At 42.6% G+C, this 22,447-nt stretch overlaps 1 protein-coding gene across 15 annotated transcripts in view; it reads right to left on the bottom strand.

Moving 5' to 3' along the window:
* Positions 1 to 21,382, bottom strand: part of LOC138826283 (protein FAM114A2-like) — a 101,999-nt gene extending 80,617 nt beyond the window's left edge. For 4 of the 15 annotated variants that reach the window (XR_011371631.1, XR_011371624.1, XR_011371627.1 and 1 more), the window contains exons 1-6: positions 17,400 to 21,046; positions 11,694 to 11,761; positions 11,142 to 11,221; positions 10,314 to 10,446; positions 8,323 to 8,465; positions 2,671 to 2,866 (exon numbers count right to left, since the gene is read on the bottom strand). Coding sequence is in view for 1 of the 15 variants with exons in the window: in XM_070021401.1 (XP_069877502.1) it covers positions 2,671 to 2,790 (120 nt within the window). In the remaining 14 variants the exon portion in view is untranslated. Of the gene's footprint in view, positions 1 to 2,670; positions 2,867 to 8,322; positions 8,466 to 10,313; positions 10,447 to 11,141; positions 11,222 to 11,693; positions 11,762 to 17,399 lie in introns of all 15 variants that reach the window. The other 11 variants (XR_011371626.1, XR_011371633.1, XR_011371629.1 and 8 more) reach the window with 11 other exon arrangements.
* Between the last annotated feature and the right edge of the window lie 1,065 nt (positions 21,383 to 22,447).

Here is a 22,447-nt window from a genome sequence, read left to right as displayed (position 1 = left end):
TGGGGAGAAGTACTTCACTAGCCATACAACAGACAAGGGTCTCATATCTAAAATATACCTGGAACTCAAAAAATCAAATCCTCCAAAAATAAATCCTCAAAGAAACAACTACCCAATAAATAAGTGGGTTAAAGACTTAAAGAGAAACTTCTCTGAAGAGGAAATAAGAATGGCCAATAGACACATCAAGAAATGCTCAACCACCCTAGCCATAAAAAAATGGCAAATCAAAACAACATTGAGATACCACCTCACCCCAGTTAGAATGGCTAGAATCAAGAACTCTAATAACAACAGATGCTGGAGGGGATATGTACAGAACCCTACTGCATTTTAGTGGGAGTGTAAACTTGTTCAACCACTTTGGAAAGTAGTATAGAGGTTCCTCAAAAGACTACATAGAGCTCCCCTATTACCCAGCAATCCTATTTTTGGACATATACCCAAATGATCACAAACAAGACCATCCTAAAGCTATCAGCACAACTATGTTTACTGCAGCATTATTTACCATAGCTAAGATATGGAACCAACTCAGATGCCCCTCAGTAGATCAAGAAAATGCAAAAAAGAAAATAGAAAAAAGGCTAGAATGTACCTCAGCTCAATGGCAAAACCTTGTCTAGCTAGTGCAACAACGTGGGTTCAATGCCCAGTTATCAAAAAACAAAAGGCAGAAAAACAATCAAACAAACAAAGAACAAAAGGCAAAAAAATAGCCCTAAATGAACAAAAATACTTTTTGGTCCTGACAGATTTAAATTCACCTAGCCCTGGTTGCCAAACAAAGTGCTAAGCAATTCTTATATTCAACATATATGACGATATAATTTTAATACATAGAAGTCCTTGAAATTACTTCAGAGGCAGAGTAGAGGGATATGAGCAGTTCCAAGACACAGATCTCTAACTGGCAGCTGGATTCACAAGACAACACACCACACCAGTAGAATGTCCCCATGTCCTTAGTATCAAAATTGCACAAGCTAGCTACTGAATCCAAAGTATCCTAGGACTTAATGTTTCCATATATAGACCTCCAGCATGTTTGACTTCAGCTGAAATCTCACTGGAACTAGGGATCCCAAGGGAAGTCTCTGCCTTTTCAATGATATTTGAAGTATCTTGTCCTAAAGAAAAATCAAAATGTGTTGCTCTTTATTACCCAAACTAAACAAACTAAATTTCAAAAATGTAATATCAAAGTCCATGTGTCTAAAATCATGATAGCTATAAGACAGTTTATTTTTAACAATTAGGGTTATTAATCCTTGGAAATATCTCCTTAGTATAACATTTTTTATACAAAAACTCTGATACAACATCACTAAAGAACAGACATTTATAGCAATTCCTAGACTTCATTCTAATAAGAAAATGCTAACAATTCTACATGCGATGTCTATCATCTATCTCATGATCACTTGTCTTCAAACAATAAATCCCTTGAACAAATGTAGAAGGAGATTTATTAACAAAGTCCCTTGTAACAATGTAAACGAACACAGACAGTCATGAAGTGACTGATGATCTTACACACAGTGGCTAATGTAGCTGAGCCTGAGGAGAGCAAGGACTTGTTCCAGGTGCCCCAATATCCCCATCTGGCCTGGGATATATCTTTGGAAAGTTTCCTACTGTCCCAGTAAATGATCGGGGGAGGGAAGACACTAGAAAGTATGAAAGGGCTGGGAAGGTGGCTCAGTGGTAGAGCGCTTGCCTTGCATGCCTGAGGCCCTGGGTTCGATTCCTCAGCACCACATAAGCAAAAAGGAAAAAACTGGAAGTGGCGCTGTGGCTCAAGTGGTAGACCGCTAGCCTTGAGCTGAAGAGCTGAGGGACAGCGCCCAGGCCCAAGAGTTCAGGCCCCACGACCGGACCCAAAAAAAAAAAAAAAAAAAGAAAGTATGAAAAATTAGAGAGAAATAGTATAATATACGTAAGTTATCTAATTATTAGCCAAAGTATGGGGAACCAAATAATATTTGCTTAATGCACTGCTTGACTGACAGACACTTGCATGTTTTCATCATGTAGGCACCATGCAGCAAAGGTAATTACTGCTGATGGCATTTATAGAACTGAAAAACTATTATTTATGGTTGTAAAAACAAGTAAAGAAGTTCAATCCTAAATTAGCATTGAGCTCGAGTCTCTTAACCCCAACTTCTTTTTCCTTGTACCAGGGCCTCACACGTTTGGTTTGCTTGCTCGTGACTGGCACTCTACCACTTGAGCCATACCTCTAGTGTAGCATTTTGCTGAAATTTAGTTGGAAATTGAATCTGCATTTCATCTGGACCTAAGCATCCTCAGGAGCTAGGATTACTGGTGTGAGCCAGGGGTACCAGGTTAACCCCAATATTTTTAAATCCCAATATTTTATAGAGATTCTAGCTGGGCACCAGAGGCTCACACCTGTTTTCCTAGCTACTCAGGAGGCTGAGTATCTGAGATCTGAAGATCACAGTTCAAAGCCAGCCCAGGCAGGAAAGTTCATGAGACTCTTATCTCCAATAAACCATTAGAAAACCAGAAGTGGTGCTGTGGTTTAAGTGGTAGAGTGCTCACCTTAAGTTGAAAAGCACAGGGACAGCGCCCAAGCGCAGAGCTCAAAGCCCCATGACCCACAAAAAAATAGAGATTCTAGTCAGTGGCTGTCTGTAATACCTGAAAAGGGAGAACTTCTGAAGTCTCAGGGTCCCTGGAAGACCCAACATCTGGTCTTTTCAACTGGGCACTACAGCTTCCATTAACTTTCTTGATTGGCATGTTGGTCAACAGATTCATTAGTCTTCACAGACTCAGAATTCTCCACTGACTCCCAGTTTCCATCTTCAGTTATCACTGGAGTCTCAAGGATCATCTTTATCAGAAAGCCCAAGGGAAAAAAGTGATTGAGGTCAGCTTTTTTAGTATACATTATTTGTCTAAATCTTTTGACACTTTCACAGAGTCACAGGCAGGAACATTAGTAAATTAATACAGACAAGATCCCACAGATCTTCCCCCACGTTCTCCTAATAACAGCTTCCATAACTGAAGCATAATTCATTGTGGCAGAATCCACCAATCTTCAGATTTCAACAGATTTCAACTGAAACTCTTTCACTTCAAGAAGTATAGATGAAATTACATAGCATGCCACTTGTTAAGAATTTTTTACACAGCATTTAAGTCCCTCCAGACCAACTTCTATTGTATTAAGACTTTTTTTATTGTTTCTGAATAGTCCATGCTATAAATGTACTTTGGGACTATCACAGAAATAAGATGATTCAGAAACCTTATGTATAGGTGTTTATGGGAACCAAAGCTTTCTCTTGGGCTACTCAGTTTAGTTTTAAATGTTACTGTTAGGCTGGGCATGTGCCTTAGCAGTAGAAAGCTTGCCTAGCATGCATGAAGCCCTGGGTTTGATTCCTCAGTAACATATGAACAGAAACTGGCACTGTGGGTCAAGTGGTAGAGCACTAGACTTGAGCAAAATGCTCAGGGATAGTGCCATGGCACTGAGCTCAATCCACAGTACTGTCTCAAAACAAGGTATTTTTCTATTCTTTTCCCAAGTAAACTATCACTTCATTTTCCTAGTGGCAATGTATGAATAATCAAGTTCCCCTGAATTCTGATCAACCTTGTGTTGTCACTATTTTGATTGAACCATTCAAATAGGTATGTAGTGGTACCTCACTGAGCCTTTTAAATTGCATTCCTCTAATGGCTGGGACAAAGGCATCCTTTTATGTGCTTATTTGCTGAATATATATTCTTCAGTGAAACATTTATTTGTATCTTTTGGTCATTATCCAATCATTGTGTTTTGGTTTTTATCATTATGTACTACAGAGACTTGAGAACACTGTTTATTAGAGATTTAATTCCTCTACTATATGGCTTGCAAATATTTCACGCTAGTTTATAGTTTATCTTTTTCCTTTCTTCCTAGAGTCTTTCCCTGAGCAAGTTTTTCATTGTGAGGAGGTTCATTATCTATTTTCCCTTTTACTGACTATCCTTTAAAATCTTTAGTAATCACTTCCTACTAAAACTCTTCCAGAGATTTAATCTATCCAAAAATATTTCTGTCAGAACAGTTTTTTAGGGTTTTGTTTCCTATTTATGTGGTGGCCCTAGGGAACAAAAGATGTCCCTAATCCTTTTGCTTTTGTTTTTTAGATAGGGTTTCCCAAATTTGTCTAGGCAAGCCTCAGACCATGAATTTCTTACCTCTGCCTCTCAAGTACCTGAGATTACAGGCATACACTACCATGCTTGCTATCTCTGAAACACTAACTTTTTGTTTGGTCTGCTCTTAAACCTTAATCCTCCTATCTCCTTCTCTGGAGTGTCTAGGATTATAAGTATAAAACACTATTCTGGGCCTTTTGCTATTATTAAAAATATTCATCATAAATATACCAAAATTCTGTTAGTATTGGAACATTTGATGTGACAAAAGAGATGACGATTGACTTATATTTTACACTTACTTTTTTTTTTACAGTGCTAGTGATAGAACTTAAGACCCCACACATACCAGGGAAGAGCTCCACCATTTGGCTATATCCATTGAATTCCTACTTTAACATTTTTTTTGCCAGTCCTGGAACTGGAACTCAAGGCCTAGGCACTGTCCTGGAGCTTTGTTTGCTCAAGGCTAGCACTCTAACCCTTGAGAGACAGCCTCACTTCTGGATTTTTCTGTGTATGTAGTATTGAGGAACTGAACAACGGGCTTCATGCATGGTAGGCAAGCACTATTACTAAACCACATTCCCTGCACCTCAGATCAACTTTTAAGCAACAATTCAATTACCCAATCTAATTCCTTCCAGAAGAAGAGAAGGAGAATCAAATACCATGAGAGAATAAATGTATTTCCTCCTCTTTCCTTCACTCTTCTCTTGTGCTCTCTCTCTTTCTCTTTCACCCTCCTTCACCCATACACACAGGTATGTATAAACTATTTTATAGAGAGATGGATTACATGTAGGAAAGAGCCAATATATGACAACAAATGTTTCAAACAGATTTAAAAAACTTATTAACAACTAAGGCAGAAAGACCAGCACACTACTATAATTAAGATACATACCAAAAATGCTAACAGAAAGGAAAACACCCATTTGAATCAGGAGACATGATTCATACACAAAGAACCAAACACAAGTCTAGAGCTTGGAGTGTCAAATCTAGCCTAGAGATGTTTTTAATTTATCTATATAGTGCCTAAACTTTTAAATGAGTTCCATGTTTAAAAACCAGTCTTCATACAAAAGTGCAAGTGTCCAATTTCCCTTGAAAACTGAAAGATCTAGCAACAAAGGCTATATAGTGACTGGTTAATAACTACTTCATGCCAAATAGCTACTGGTCCTTTTAGGCAATGCTCCTGCACCTCAAAATTGGCACTCGAATTCAATTCACTCATTTATGTTAACTGATTAGCCCTATAGTCATCTGCAAATACCTGCCATGAGACATACATCAGACTGTGACAGGTGAAAATGCCAGAGAGAGTGTTCAAAGGTATAAAAACAATCCATGAGAAAGCTCAAAGGTATACATGATACCAGTTGCCTGGAGCCATTAAAATACCAGAGAGAAAAAGAATCACGAGGCATGAAATCAGAAGGCAACTTTAAGATACCTTGGAGCTAAGCTGTAGGTGTGTGTGTGTGTGTGTGTGTGTGTGTGTGTGTGTGTGTGTGTGTTTGTGTGTGTGTGTGTGTGTTGTATACTATGTGTAATGCATGCACTATATGTAATACAAAATATATCATTGTAGAAATGTAATTCATTTAACTTCATATGATATTAAGACATACTCTGAAATAGGAAACAATGGAAATCTCTATACTTTGGTCATCACCATCTAAATTTGAATCTACATGATTAAAAATCATTTAGAGGGGCTGGCCAGGTGGCTCAGTGGTACAGTACTTGCCTTGCATGCATGAGGCCCTGGGTTCAATTCCTCAGTACCACGTAAGCAGAAAAAGCCCGAAGTGGCACTGTGGTTCAAGTGGTAGAGTGCTAGCCCTAAGCTGAAGACTTGAGGGACAGCACCCAAGACCAGAGTTCAGGCCCCAGGACCAACCAAAAAAGAAAATAAAAGATCATCTAGAATGTGTTAGGATGGAAGACAAAGAGTTTATATTGTTTATACTGTTAATATTATTAGTAGAAGGAATGTAGATACTCTACTCTCAATAAATTCATCATCTCTCAGCAAACATAAATAAATAACAGGTAGGTGAAAGTGCAATTGCATTATTTAATGGTTTCCTAAGTTTTCTGGGTATTTTATGATGAATTGGAAAAGAGAAATATGCCAGTAAATTAAGAAAAAATAAGCCAAAAGGATTCATATTTTTAAGGAACCAAAATGCATATGCTTTGTGTCTCTCACTCCTACCATCAGGCTGCCTTTTCCCTCCTTTACCCTTCTCAGCAATCAAGGCTTACCAGCAACTTGCTCCTGCCAACCTCAACTTGGGGAGTACCATGCACCCAGCCAGCACATAGCCACTCCTGATGCCTACAAAGTGTGCTCCCAATGCCTGGGAAATACTTCCCCCTGTGGGGTGGGTCTGGCCAGGTATACTTCTGGGTCCGGGTTTTTCTTTGGTCTGAAGTGGCTGGGCTCTGGTTCATTGAGTTTGGGCACCAACTGGGTGGTTTAAAGTTTGGCTGACCATAGTCACTGGAGTGATGTCAGCTGGGAAAAGGAGACTGGGGGTGTCCATCTGCATTTGTGTTTTTGAAGATCTGACCCTCCAACAGGTACTGAGCGCTAAGTAGCCTCCCAACTATCCCGAGGTCAGGGATTACCCAAGCCACTGATTGGCAAGGCCCAAATGGGCAGAACAGGGCTGTCCAGGCCAGTAGCAAAGTGTTTGCAAGGACGTTTAGTTATATGAATTGGGCAGGAGAAGGTGAGGGAGGACTAACTAGCAAATGCAAAGGCCTTAACAAATTTTAATAATCCAAGAAAAGAAAAACAAAAAAATGCTGCAAAAAAACGGGTCAAGGGGATTGTAATGTGGCTTAGTGATAGAGGCTTGCCTGGCATGCATGAAGCCCTGGGTTCAATCCCTCAGTACCACATACACAGAAAAGGCCAGAAGTGATGCTGTGGCTCAAATTGTAGAGCACTAATCTTGAGCAAAAGAAGCACAACGTCAGTGCCCAGATGCTGAGTTTAAGCCCTAGGACTGGCACAAAAAAATGAGGGGGAGGAGGTTTGCAAAAAGGAGGTCTGGGACTTGAACACCTGGCTCGTCGAGCTTATGAGATGGGATAAAGTTGTTTCTCTCTCTCTCTCTCTCTCTCTCTCTCTCTCTCTCTCTCTGTGTGTGTGTGTGTGTGTGTGTGTGGTTAATTGGAGATGAATCTCAGATTTTCTGGCCCCCAAAACATTAGACTCCTGAGTAGCTAGGATTACAGGCATTAGCCACCTATGCCCAGCTCAGGATAGTTTTAACTCTTAATATGGAACTTAATGGGAAAAGACAGTAGGTTTCTAAGCAGACTAGTAAGATGCTTTGATTTGTGGTTTTTAAGATGAGTCCCCCTTCCCTCATTAAAAAAGATGCATCTCATTATTTATCCTTCAGTAGTGTAAATGTGTGAAGTCTGGAGTTGTGGAGCTAGAAAGGTATAAGTTTATAAATATAAGGAAAATGGAACTTTTCAGAGGTAAAGAGATTGGATTTTTTTTTTTTGGCAGTCTTGAGGCTTGAACTCTGGGGCTGGGCACTGTCCCTGAGCAATTCAGCTCAAGGCTAGCACTCTACCATTTGAGCTACAGCGCCACTTGCGGTTTTCTGGTGGTTTATTGGAGATAAGAGTTTTACAGGTTTTCCTGCCAGGGCTGGCTTTGAACCCTGATTCTTGGATCTCAGCTTCTTGAGTAGCTAGGATTACAGGCATGAGCCACCGGCACCTGGAGAGAATTGGATTATGTAAAAATCCAAACATGTGGCTGGGTATCAAACACAGTGGTTAGATGTCTAGCCTAGCATGTGCTAGGAGAGAAAGGAAGCAGAGAGAAAGAAGAAAAGAAGAACAAGAATAAGGGAGACAGGAGAGAAAAAAAGAGAATCTATGTTTTCTACTGCTTCAGTGGTTTCAGTAGAGCCATCATTCTAAATAAACCTTCCCCAGATAAGTCTCCGATTTGTCTGCCTGGGCTGGCTTCAAATCTGGATCCTCAGATCTCAACTTCCTTAGGTAGTTATAATCGTAGGCTTGAGCCACTCTAGCTCTGGCCTCTTAACCTTCTGTTTTATCTAGTAGCTGCTAATTTCCTCTTACCTCATTTCTGGGGCTTGAACCCAAGGCCTGGGCATTGCTCTTGAGCTTTTTTGTTCTAACCTAGGGCCTAGCCACTTGAACCACAGCTCCACTTCCAGATTTTTTTTGGTGTTTCACTGAAGATGAGTGTCACAGGTGAAAATCTATTTAAAGAGAACAGTAAAAACAATGTAGTTAAACAATTGTGTCAGAACAGGAGCTCAAAGGATCATACTTTGAAGAAAAGGTGCTGGATTCATGGACACAGACTATGACTTTCACCGTCCTTAGATTTAACATAGTAGTAGATACACAGAGACACTAAATAAATGCTGCTTGATACCAGTTCCATTTTGTGTTGCTTATATTAAACCTAACTCACTTTGTGAATGTCAGTTTGGAAGGAAACTATCTTGCAGAAAAGCTTATAGGCAAATCTCCAACATCAGGCTAGGTTCTCAAACAGAACTTGAGGCACTTCACAAGCTGGGCCATTTAGAGATGAGGCAGAAGATCTTGCTGGAATACCAACCTGGCCCATGTCCATCTCAAGCAAAGCATCTGGTTCCCATCTGTTTCCTAAGCTAAACCTGCACAGAGATACTCTTTGAAGAAAATCTCTTTACAATTGAACTATAGACTCATGTTATTTGCCAATTATCATGTAAGAAACAATGGCCTCATCCTGAAAAATACTGGCAAGGATCACCTTAAGTAGATGACCAAAGATACATCCAGGCAATGAGACACCAGAAATTGATATGACATAACTGAGCTTTCTCATTCAGTTATAAAATTGGGCACAAACAAACAAGGAAACCAATATATGCCTAGCTGGGTTCCAGTGGCTCACCCATGGAATTCTAGCCAATAAGGAGGCTCAGATCTGAGGATGTTGGTCCAAAGCCAGCCCAGAGAGAAAAGTCTGTGACATTCATATCTCCAGTGAACACCAGAAAACTGGAAGTGGGTGCTGTAGCTCCAAGTGGTAGAGTGATAGCCTATAACTAGCTCAAAGAGAGCACCCAGGCCCCGAGTTCAAGCCCCAGGACCAGCCAAAGTAAAAAAACACCCACCCAAGTCACACTGGAAGGCTTCCCACAGGATCAGTAGCTGCCCTTTTCAAAAGTGTCAAGCTCATACTAAAGAAAAGACAGTGGAAATGTCACAGACTGGAGGAGGCAGAGGAGGTCTGACAGATCAAGGGAAAGCAGGATCCTGGATGGATCCTGAGTGGGAGTGCCAGTTCTGAGGCTTGAACTCAAGACCTGGACACTGTCTCTTAGCTGTTTTGCTCAAGGCTGGCACTCTACCACTTGAGCCACCACTTTACTTCAGGCTTTTTGATGGTTTGTTGGAAAGAAGAGTCTCACAGACTTTCCTGCCCAAGCTAGCTTTGAAACTTAATCCTAAAATCTCAGCCTGCTGATGAGTTAGGATTACAAGTGCCAGCTATATTTTCTGTTTTATCTTGCAATAAAAATAAAAAGATTGGGGGGGAGGGGGGAGGCTGGGAAGGGATGTGAAGGGTAAACAAAGGAGGAGGCTGCAATGCTTGGTAAGAAATGTATGCATTATCCTGCCCACGTAATTGTAACTCCTCTGTACAGTATGTTCACAAATAAAATTAAATTAAATTAAAAAAAATAAAATAAAAAGATTGTTTTCAAAATACATACTTGGGAGGGAACAAGGGAGAGGCTCTGCTAGTACTGTTGACTCTAGCCGTTTTTGTCTTATGCTACAGCTGTAGGGCAGGCCACATGGGCAGGGTGTGGTTCAGGCACAGGCTCAGCCTGCCTAGAACAAGGAGGTAAAAATGAGGTGTACATAGTTCTGACAATAGCTAGTGGTCTTGTTTGGCCTTCTAGTGTAGAGAGCAGAAGGAAATAAAATGAGGAAATAATAGTTGAGGGCACAGTATGTAATCTCATTATGCCATGACAAGATATTTGTTCTTAACCTGTCAAGCAAAAGAGAAAAGGTATATGTTTCTCATCAAGGATAGATACCACCTCAGTGGTCACTTCTCAGTCCTCTTTGCAAACAAATCCCAATTTTGTCTCATCATCCATTCTGTTGGTTTCTGTGTTTACATGGGATGTCTGGTGCTGCAACAGCCAACTTGGGATGATGAGCTTTAGCCTGTGGAGAATATACCCAGTATGGTCAATTCAAAAGATGGTAGGAATATAAATATAAGAAGACAGACTAGGTGCCAGTGGCTCAGGCCTGTAATCCTATCTACTCAGGAAGCTGAGATCTGAGGATCATGGTTCAAAGCCAGCCCAGGCAGGAAAACCTGCGAAACTCTTATCTCCAATAAACCACCAGAAAATCAGAAGTGGCCCTGTGGCTAAAGTGGTAGAGTGCTAGCCTTGAGCTGAGTTGCTCAGGGACAAAGCCCAGGCCCAGAGTTCAAGCCCCATGGCTCACAAAACAAAAGACAAAAAAAGAAGACAGTACTGAGCCACTGAATTAATGAATTCTACCGTCTCCCTTGTGCTATGGTTATTATTTTTTTCTTTTTTTTTCCAGGGCTGAGGACTGAACCCAGGGCCTTGCACACGTGCCAGGCGTGCGCCCTTCCCCTGGATAACCCCCCAGCCCCACTGTGGTTATTATTATGTGAAATAATAAATCTTCCTCTCACTGAAATGAGTTAGGCCTTCTATAATTACACCTAAAAGCAACCAAAATTATGCTTGAGTCCTAAGGGAAAATAAAAGGCATCTAGAAGTAATACAAGAAAAAAAATATAGGTGAAAAATAAAAATAAAGGCTAAAATGCATTAGGTGCATAGGGCTCTGAAAAATCTCCCAGGCCTGAAGAAACTCACCTGGAGTTTCAGAAGCCAGCTCCAATTTACATTTAACCATCTAAGTCTAGTTGCTATCAAGTTCTTATAGGCAGTGATCCCTGAGAAGAGGAAGAAAAATGAAAGGGAAATAAAATTAAACAACTGCCAGTGGAGAAACCAGCTTTACATGATCAATTTCCTTCCAGGGAATCTCTATTTGTCTGAAGAGAATTTCTTCATCAGATCCCTGGCCCCAAGTCAGAGACAGGTATATGAGGAGGAGACAGGACAGGGCAGCCTAAGATGGACAGTGACTCATCTGGAATGGAAGAAAGAGCTAGCATGTGGCAGAGACTGAGCCCAAAGCTAAGCCTGACTCGATCCAGAACCTTCCCAATGCACTGTCATGCCAGAAATGAAAGCCAAGCTGCAAAGCCACCAAGAGCTGCTTCTAAGCCATTCTGAAAAGTGCCCACATTCACCCAGGCGTCTCACCAGAGACCCCAGGTATAGTCCAGCAGAGCACTTGAAAGCAGAAACCCAAGAAGCAAAGCAGGTGGCCTGCATCCAAATTCAAGAAATGTAACTCACTCAATTGTCACTGTGGCCAGGCCTGAGATTTCCAGTCAGTCCCCTACACTCTAGCCTGAGGACAGGACCTATTAGGATGAGACCATATAATAAGACACGGATGAAGGCCCTGTCTGACTGCCACTGCCATTAAGAACAGCATTATAGATGGGTGCCCATGGCGCATGCCTGTAATCCTAATCAGGATGCTGAGATCTGAGGACCATGCTTTGAAGCCATCCTAGGCAGAAAAGTCAATGAGGTTCCTTATCTCCAATAAAGCAACAAAAAAGCCAGAAGTGGAGCTATGACTCAAGTAGCAGAGTGCTAACCTTGAGCAAAAAGCTGAGGGACAACTTCTAGGATGGTGGTGTGGGGAAAGACTAATACCACAAGCCCCTTTAGGACAGGTGCTCTCACTTATGCCCATTTCCTTCAGAGCATTGCATAGCCCTCACCTTACTGACTTGCCTCTCCCTGTTTTAACACAGGATATTCACTTGGCCAGTCTATCTTGCAGCATCCCTAGCAAAGCAGCTTTTTCTCTGGGGTTTAACCAAGGAGCCAATACTGTCTGTGATTGGTTAACTGTGCACAGTCCAGAATCAATGATACCTGGGGTCCATCTGGCTTGGCCATCTACTGTTGTAGCTTACAGCATATTGTTCAACACTTCTGTTTTCTTATAATAGTTCTTGCTCATGGGTCCTAACGGTCACAATAGAATAACTAATAGGGTTACTTGTGTACACACACACACACACACCACTGCAACAGTACTACAAGGGAAACAAGGCAACTCAACAGGGAGCTTCAGGATTCAAACATCTACCACATCCTAAGTATTTCCTGTTCCTTCTTAAGTAATTATTAATATTATTCCTATTTTGGTGCAAGTACTGGAGAGTGAACTCAGAGCTGGGACACTGAGCCCCACTCAACTGGGGACTGAACTATCCCTAAGCTTTTTTGTTTTTGTTTTTTGTTTTGGGTCTGGTCATGGGGCCTGAACTCTGGGCCTGTGCACTGTCCCTTAGCTCTTCAGATCAAGGCTAGCACTCTACCACTTGAGCCACAGCACCACTTCTGGCTTTTTTTTTTATTACTTATGTGGTGCTGAGGAATGGAACTAGGGCCTCATGCATGCAAGACAAGCGCTCTACCACTGAGCCACCTTCCTAGCCCTTCCTTAAGCTTTTTCTGCTCGAGGCTAGTGCTATACCATTTGAGCCATACCTCCAGTTCTGGCTTTTTGCAGGTTAATTGGAGATAAAGAGCCTCACAGACTTTTCTTTCCAGGTTGGCTTCAAACCAGGACCCTCAGATCTCAGACTCTTGAATTGCTAGGATTACAGTGGTGAGCCACCCGCACCTGGGTACAATCTGTTTTTTTAATGTTTTTTTTGAATGTTTTTTATATCTATTAGATATGGAGATTAGGAATCTCTGCTGCTCTCTTTTTTTCTTAGCTGTATTTTCTTTTTCTTAGCCCCTTCCTTAAATGATTCTTTATTTTTTATTTATTTATTTATTTTTATTTATTTATTTTTTGGTCAGGGGTCCTGAACTCTGAGCTTGGGCACTATCCCGCAGCTCTTCAGCTCAAGGCAAGTGCTCTACTGCTTGAGTCACAGTGCCACTTCTGGGTTTCTAGTGGTTTATTGGAGATGAGAGCATCATGGACTTTCCTTCCTGGGCTGGCTTTGAACCATGATCCTCAGATCTCAGCCTCCTGAGTAGCTAGGATTACAGGTATGAGCCACTGGCGCCCAGCCCTTAAACAATTGATTCCCTATCTGGTAAGAGGAACAATGATTTCACCTCCTAATGAGTAGGTTGTCACAGATAGCAGTCTGTGAGCATGAGACCTGTCATATAATAACTACTTACTGAAACAGGCATGACCTGTAAGGGCAGAAAGAAAAGGAGCTAATGAAGGGGACTCCAGGAGGACAAGGCAGCTCTTCTCTGATAACACTAAGAGCTCCCAGAGGTCAGGGATAGTATCCTCAGATCTATGACCCCACATGGACAATAGGCTGATTCTCTACATATCTGATGTCACAGCAATCTTAGTACCAAGAGTGGCTCCTTTGTGCCAGGACAGGAAGGAAGGAAGAGGACAGGGGGGCCCATAGACAGGCAGCTCCTGAAACAGATCACCAGGTGACAAAATGAAGACAAGAGTATAATCAGGAGACCATCACATCCTCTGCAAGCTTCTCCACCAGAGGCCAGCAGCAGAGGAAGACAGACAGCCCACTGTGGGTGAACATGAGCACCACACTGGGAAGGCCCAGAATGGTGAACCAAAGAAATATAGGAAGGGGAGAGCTTTGGAGATGTATATCAGCTCTGACTTTTACCAATCTTGAGATTGCTCCTCATGGTCCTCAATTTCCTTATCTGTACAAGGTGGAAAATTATCATCTTGATCAAATACAAGGACAGGGGAGCCCTTGTTCCAAAGAGAGACATAAATGGTAGTCATGTTATGGAGATTTTTTTTCTGAAGGTAAAAACTAACCTCCTAGCCAGATACTAGTGGCTAATACCTGAAATCCTAGCTACTCAGGAGGCTAAGATCTGAGGATCATGGTTTTCAGCCAGCTCAGAAAGAAAGGTAAGTCTTTGAGACACATAGCTCCAAATAACCACCAAAAAGCCAGATGTGGAGCTGGGACTCAAGTGGTAGAACACCAGCCTTGAGGAAAAACAAACAAAAAACAAACAAACAAAATCTCCTGGCCTTGCATTTAAGACCTAGCCCTGCATTCAAGCCCTAGGATCCGCAAGAAGGAAAAAAGGAGGAAAAAAAAAAAACTCTCCTCAAACAAGAATACAAGCTAAGAGGTTTTCAGCTGAATGCAACTAAAATAAAAATGGGAGAGCCCGTTGTTTCCTGAGGATGACTATTTATGAGGCCAATTTCATTTTCAAGTGCTAATGAGTCCCCAAAGCAGACCCATGTACAGCCTGGAGTCCAGAAGAGTGGGAAGACACCCAACCCAAACTTTGTGGAAGCTCCAAGGACACTTGTGGCGCTCAATCAGAGTGTAATGATCAGAGCAATAATCTAAATAATGAACAAGATAAAGTGTGGTGGAGGGGAGGAGAGAGAAGATACAGGTGGAAAGGAATAGTACTTAAGTTTTTTGTATTTCCTCAAGACAAACTTCTGTCTGGAATAGATTAATTCCATCTATATATTAATGTGGATTACTAATTAATGAGTTAAAAATGCTTTCAACACAAGAAGTGCTAAGAAAATGCTTAAAAATAATGAGTCTCTGGGTATGTCTCCAAAAGAAATATGCTAGCTTCTGTAATTTTCTCTCTCTCTTGTAACATTTAAAATGTTATGGTTTGCCAGGCATTGGTGGCTCCTGCCTGTAATCCCAGCTACTCAGGAGGCTGAGATCTGAGAACCGAGGTTCAAAGCCATCCCAGGAAGGAAAGTCCGTGTGACTACTATCTCCAATAAACCACTAGAAAACCAGAAGTGGCACTGTGGCTCAAGCAGTAGATTTCTCGCCTTGAGCTGAAGAGCACAAGGACAGTGTCCCAGCCCAGAGTTCAAGCCCCACAACCAACCAAAAAAAAATATTATGGTTTGAAGGAAATGGAAGGGAATCATGGAAATTCATTTAAAGCACAAAATCAGGAAATTGGAAAGCCTGGTCAGGTAACTAACTTCCTTGAAGTCCTATGAACACTATCAATGCACATTCCCCAGTGCGCTGAGAGCGCTGTTGCACACATCTGAGCTGCAGTTCATTCTTGGGATACTTGAGCACAGATGATGTCTTGAGTGTCTTCATAGCCCTGCCACACAACACTTTACCAGGTGCACAGCAAACAGTCAATAATATGTTACATCACCAGGTCTTCTCAAAAGAGATGGGCATGCCTAACTATGCAGGAAGCTGAGATCTAAGGATAGAAGTTCAAATCCAACACAAACAGAAACATCAAAGAGACCCTTACCTCTAATTCATCAGCAAAACCCTAAATTGGAGGTATGGCTTAAGTGGTAGAGTACCAGCCTTGAATGAAAAAGCTAAAGGACAGCACCCAGGCATTGAGTTTAAGCTCTAGTACTGACACAGAAAGAGATAGATTGGGAGGTGGGGGGGGGGGAGTAAAGTTTAAAAAAGGAAGAAAAAGATTTTTGGCATTGGAGAACTATGAAGGCCCACGGACTAGGTGATCAAGGTCAAATTGACAGTGAAAATACATCAACTTTGTGCTAAGAATGGCATTTACTTCTCTGGTTTTCTCCTCCCAAATCCATGAACTTCAATCTAAAATCAAAAACACATGAGATGAATCCCAACAGATTCTAAAGCATGTCTGACTAGGGCTCCTCAAAACCATCCAAGCTGCCCCCAAACAAGGGCAGTGTCAGAAGCTGTCACAGCCAAGAGGAGCCCAAGAAGCCATAGCAACTCAATGTGAAGAGGTTTCCTGGAAGGATTTTACAGAAGTAGAAACAAGCCTGAGAAGACCCAGAGCCCAGCTAAAGTCTCACAGACACAGTAGGAACCCCAACCTTCCCTCATATCCACTTGGTGAAAAGATTCTCACTGACAAGCTGATGATGCTTTCTTTACATGTACAGTGACAAGACCTTTGTAAATTTGTCACTGAAATGCAATGCTCAGAAGTGGTGCTGTGGCTCAAGAGGTAGAGCGCTGACCTTAAGTTGAAGAGCACAGGGACAGCGCTCAGGCAAAGAGTTTAAGCCTCACGACCACCACCAAAACAACAAAAAAACAACTAATAATCCTAAAATGCAATTCTCCTTCTCTGGAAACCCCAACTTCTCTTGAACACAAGTCCTGTATAATTTGGCACTGAAGCACCTCATGGACCTCAGAGCATCATGTAGCGAGAGTCAAAACTGAGGCCCAAAGTGGGAGCCAGTGTTTTCCCAATTTCTAGTTTAGGATCTGGTGCTCTACTTGGGCTGATGCTTCAACACTGGCCAGATCCAAAACTCTCCCTTCTATCCTGCACACACCAAGAACCAGTTTAGGACTCTGGGATAAATTCAAAGACCAGCTTCTGGTCTTTGCTAGCATTGTGGCTGGTGTGGTGCAAGGACATATGTGTGGAAAGTGGTTTGGTATTTAGCTACATGTCCTTTTGCCATGGGACACTATGCCAGAGCCACACAGAAAGTCCATCCCTGGCAGGGTAAGGATCCAGACATAAACACACAGCTTTCAAGGGGCTAGGAAGGTGGCTCAGTAATAGAGTGCTTGCCTCACATGCATGAGAACTTGGGTTCAATTCCTCAGCACCACATGAACAGAAAAAGCTGGAAGCAGCAAGTGGTAGAGTGCTGGCCTTGAGCTGAAGAGCTAAGGGATAGCACCCAGGTCCAGGGTTCAAATACCAAGACTGGAAAAAAAACACAAAAACAAACAACCACCACCACAACAAACAAAAACAGCTTCCAACTAGGGTGTGTGGAAAAGGCAAAGTTCTGCAGGCTGGCGAGGTGGCTGCATTTCCTTCCCCTGTGTGGGCCCCATCCATCAGCCTCCCTGAGGGATCTCAGCTACTTGTAGGGCACATTTTCTAAATGTGAACCTGTTTTTCTTATGAGAATCAAAGTGCTCCAACTAACTGCAAGATCATAAATACTCAAAAGTGACTGTTAATAGCAGTGGCAGTTTGCAAAATACCAAATGGCAGCAAGAAGTGGATATCATAACTTACCTTCTTTGCTTTCCCATGTTCACAGAGGTGTTATGCAGGGTGTTTTTTTTTTTCCTGGTGGTTCTCTTTTTTGTTTTGTTTTTTAAGTGATGAGATCTTCTTTCAAGTAGGTTCACAGGGGCTCCCTGGGACTTCAGGCAGTACCTTGAAAATTACTTAACAGATACTAAAAAGAAAACCAAAGAAGCCTACAATTCCAAGCCTAAAAGCTAATTTTAAAAATATGCCTAATATCCCAATGCTAGTGGCTCATACCTGTAATCCTAGCTACTCAGGAGGCTAAGATCATTAAATTATGGTTCATGGCCAATGCAGGCAGGAAAATCTATGAGACTCTTATCTCTAATTAACTAGAAAGAAATGTAGGAAGTAGAGGTAAAGCTTTCGTGGTATAGCACCAGCCCTGCATGAAAGAAGCTAAGTTTACCATTCTTTTACACATGAAAAAAATCAGGTCCCAAAAGGTCATTTGTCCAGGCCACTCAGCTACAGGACAAATTGGGAGATGTGAACAGAAGGTATCTAACTTTAGAACTCAGGGCTTGGCTCTCACCCTGCTACATTCCCAGTCAAAGCAGACCAGAGAAGGATGGAGGACCTCAGCAAAAACCATCCCTGTGGCCATGTATTGTGGTACTCAGGAAACAGAGGCAAGAAGAACACTAAGAGTATGAGGTAAACATGGGCTACATGGACAGATCCTGTCTTAGAAAAACAATCCTTGTGCACAGGAGCAGCCTAGGGACTATGTGAGTATCACATTATGGGAACCTGTCATTATTAGCTCAATGAACAAAAGGATAAACTTTTAGAAAATAGCCAAGATCCCTATATGAAATGGTGGACATAGAGGCCTAGTTTTGCCACCCACTGTCTTTTTGGCCTTTGTTCCTTTATCACTTAAATGGTGCAAATACCACCTTCTCATTGTTAAGACAATTTTGGTGAGCTCACATATGTGAAAAGTTCTTTGAAAAACACAAAGTGCTGTATAAATTGTGTTATTAATGAAAATCTCTAAAAATTGAGTCAAGTTGCTAAAATTCATTCTCTCAGATCCCTTTTCCAGAGGCAGAAAGTGAGGGGAAAAGAGATGAAAATAACTTGCCTAAAGTTCCAACATTGAGAAGGAATGTCACATACATGGCAGGAGGTCTGGAGTGTCATTTGTTCTTCCTGCCCTCCAGTCCATCCTGTTTACCAATGCACACACACATGCAAATACACACACACACACACACACACTCCCCTCTTTAGCAAACAAAGGTGCTGGGCAAGTAATTGCTAGGCCTCAGAAGGAGGACACTAGCACTTCTAGTGTCACTGCTGTGACCTTTGACCAAGAGGAGAACTTTCAGCACTAGAACAGAGCTTCTCCCATACAGATAACATTGGGGAGAGCAGAGGGTCAGCAGCCCAGTACTACTGCCAACAGTAAGGAAATAACTCCAAGTTCCTCGTACTTGCAGAATCCTACACACTAGACCATTTTCCTCGGTCCTCATCTCCTCTATTTTCTGACATTCAGTAACATTGTAGAAGGATAAGTTACAGAATCCTACAATCAGGGTTCATAGGAACTCAGATCCTAAGGATTGCCTACTCTAACTCCTCCCATCTGGCATTCCAATTTCCTCCAGTTTCAACTTTGAATTCTTCCAAGGATGGGGAGCTCACTACTTCAGGACCAGCTGACACTCCCCCACACTTACCGAGATTCCATGATAGAGCAAGCACACAATGTAGCAGGGATGAGGCACATGAACCTTCCTCAGGACTAGCCACAGGGTAGAGGGGCCCAGTACAAAGTGACAACACAGCACCTTTTGTTCAAATATTAATACTTTCCAGATAGCAACAGGAGAAGGTTAAACTAAGAATAAGCCTTTTTCTGCGTCAGCCCTAGAAATTGAACTCAGGGCCTGGCACTGCCCTGGAACTTATTTTGCTCTAGGCTAGCACCCTACCATTGAACCATAGCACCACTTCTAGTGTTTTGTTGTTGTTGGTTGTGGGGCTTGAACTCTGGGCCTGGGCACTATCCCTCAGCTCTTCCGCTCAAGGCAAGCACTCTACCATTTAAGCTACTGTGCCACTTCTGGTTTTCCAGTGGCTTACTGGAGATAGGAGTCTCATGGCCTCTCCTGTCCAGGCTCATTTTGAACCTTGATCCTCAGATGCAGCCTCCTGAGTAGGTAGGATTACAAGTGTGAGCCACCAGCACTTGGCCACTTCCAGCTTTTCCTTGGCTAACTGGAAATAAATGTCTCATGGACTTTCCTGCCTGGGCTGGCTTCAAAACAATGATCTTCAGATCTCAGTCTCCTCAACAGCTAAGATTACAGGCATGAGAGACTAGCGCCCACCCTAATTACAAGCCTCTGTGCCTCTGCATTGCTTCTGATATTAAATTCAGTGGGCCTGAATTCATCTATTGGCTAATACTACTAGTCATTTACTTAGTTGAGGTAATGATATCAATTTCTGGGGCATAAATAAGTTAACTATTTAGGAATCTTAGAATTCAGAGTAAACACCATTTTTGTGCCTCAAATACTACAAGTTGCATTTTAAGATGTGCAATGAGGGGATGGGAAGGTGGCTCAGTGGTAGAGTGCTGGTTTTGCATGCATAAGGCCCTGGGTTTGATCCTCAGCACCACATAAGAGAAAAAGCCAAAAGGGGCACTGTGGCTCAAATGGCAGAGCACTAGCCTTGAGATGAAGATCTGAGGGATAAGGAGATGTGAGGGGAGGGATGGGAGGGGAAAAACAAAGGAGGAGGCAACAATACTTGATAAGAAATGTACTTATTACCTTGCTCATGTAATTCTAACCCCTCTGTACGGTATTTTCAAAATAAAAAATTATTAAAAAAAAAAAAAAAAAAAAAAAAGCAGAGGGATAGTGCCCAGGCCCAGAATTCAGGTTCCATGACCAAAAAAAAAAAAAAAAAAAGTGCACTGAAATGCATGCTAAAGTTACACACTTAGGTACAGAAAGAGTTTGAGGAGTAAGTAATCTGTACATCACCTCATTCAAAGCTGCAGACTGCTCTTCAGCTGCTGGCTCCTGACACCTCTGCAGACCATGAAGGCACCAGGCAAGAAGAATCACAGCCATCACTGAGGCTGGAGCCAGTTTTGTGGGATCCAGTGTTGAGTTGCTGGAAGGCAGGGAGAGGCTCCTTAAAAAATATGAAATTAAGGCACTGTCAGAATACATCAGTAGCCGGGCGCTGGTGGCTCACGCCTGTAATCCTAGCTACTCAGGAGGCTGAGATCTGAGGATCGCGGTTCAAAGCCAGCCCGGGCAGGAGAGACCGTGAGACTCCTATCTCCAATAAAACCACCAGAAAACCGGAAGTGGCGCTGTAGCTCAAGTGGTAGAGCGCTCGCCTTGAGCTGAAGAGCTAAGGGACAGCGCCCAGGCCCAGAGTTCAGGCCCCACGACCGACAAAAAAAAAAAAAGAATACATCAGTAAGTGATGACATGTCACCCCATCTGGACTGTCCCATTGCAAGATCCCCAGCACCACCGAAGAGGAGGATCCACCAATATATCAGATGGCCAACTGTTAAGAGATTCTCAGAGTGGAAGGAAGGGGGCTCAGGCCTATGGTGAATATGACACTGGCCACCACCCAAACTCAGTGTGTTAAAAGTTATGGATTAGATTGAATTGGTAAAGAAAGTAGAGCTAGATTGGTACTGGTGACTCACACCTGTCATCCAAGCTAGTCAGGAGGCTGAAGGCTGACAATCATGATTTAAAGGCAGTTTCTTCAGAAAAGTCCATGAGCCTCTTATCTCCAATGAAACAGAAAAAAAGCTGGAAGTGCAGGTGTGGCTCAAGTGGGAGAACATCAGCCTTGAGAAAAAAAGCTTGGTTGACAAAGTGATGCCTGGAGTTCTAGTCTCAACTCCTGAAGGGGAAAAAAAGGAAGGAAGGAAATGGGAAGGGGAGAGGGGGCAAGGGGATGAGGGAAGAGGAGGGAAAGAAGGAAGGAAGGAAGGAAGGGAGGAAGGGAGGAAGGGAGGAAGGGAGGAAGGGAGGAAGGGAGGAAGGGAGGAAGGGAAGAAGGGAGGAAGGGAGGAAGGGAGGAAGGGAGGAAGGGAAGAAGGGAGGGAGTGAGGGAAGAGGAATCCAGGACACAAGAACTATCCTGGGATATGGAAGGGGCTAGTGTGGATATGAGACATTGAAGAGTTAAAAGTGGCTTCGTTTAGAAGCAGTAACCCTTCTGCTGCTCATATTAACCTTGGGCCCACCTGAATTTCAGAAACCGTCTTGTTTGTGCTGAAACTGCTAAACCATAGATTACTTGAACAAAGCTACTTTGAAGTCAGGCCCCACTTTGTACTATAGCTGGCCTTGGGTCCCCACAAACTTCAGGAGATGACCAAGCTGGCCCAAGATAAACAGACCCTGTGAACAAACCCAGACCACCAATTATCCCAGCTACAGCTTATCAGAACCCAACTAGCCAGGAAACTCCCTGCTAAGCTTTAACTGCTCTGGAATGCCCTTTAAGACCCAGCCAGTTTGATAACTCCCTACAACCCCTTATTGCCTTGGAATGCCCTGCTGACACCTCTTGTTGCCTTAAATTTGTCAGTCTGTGATTTCTTTTTTTTCTTCTCCTTTTATCCCTTTGTAGTTTTTGCCTTTATAAACACTGTGAAATTTCAGCTCGGGGCTTCCTCCTAAGTTCTGCTGAGTCAGTGTGTGGGACAAAGCCGGAGCTGCAGCCCACCTGAATAAAGCCTTGCTTTTGAAGTGATCTTCTTGGTGGGGGTCCTGCAACAGGCGTACAACCACATGAGTTTGAGTTCCAGCCAAGCCTGGGTGGGAGAAGCTACTCTGCCTGCAACCTTTTTCTCACCAATGCCCCAAGCACTATTGCTTCTCCATATATTTGCTTATACTTGCTTTCTCTAGTTCTGAAGACAGAAATCAAACCCAACTCAGCTTAGCACCTGCTAGCTAGGAGCTTCAATTGTATTCTCCCCAATGTATCCTGGGGAGTATTTCCATCAGGTCTTGCCA

The sequence above is a fragment of the Dipodomys merriami genome, unplaced genomic scaffold, assembly GCF_024711535.1.
Source record: "Dipodomys merriami isolate MVZ:Mamm:240054 unplaced genomic scaffold, mDipMer1.0.p SCAF_1409, whole genome shotgun sequence".
NCBI lineage: Eukaryota > Metazoa > Chordata > Mammalia > Rodentia > Heteromyidae > Dipodomys > Dipodomys merriami.
Note: the sequence above shows the minus strand (reverse complement) of the source record. Positions and strands in the feature narration are given on the sequence as shown.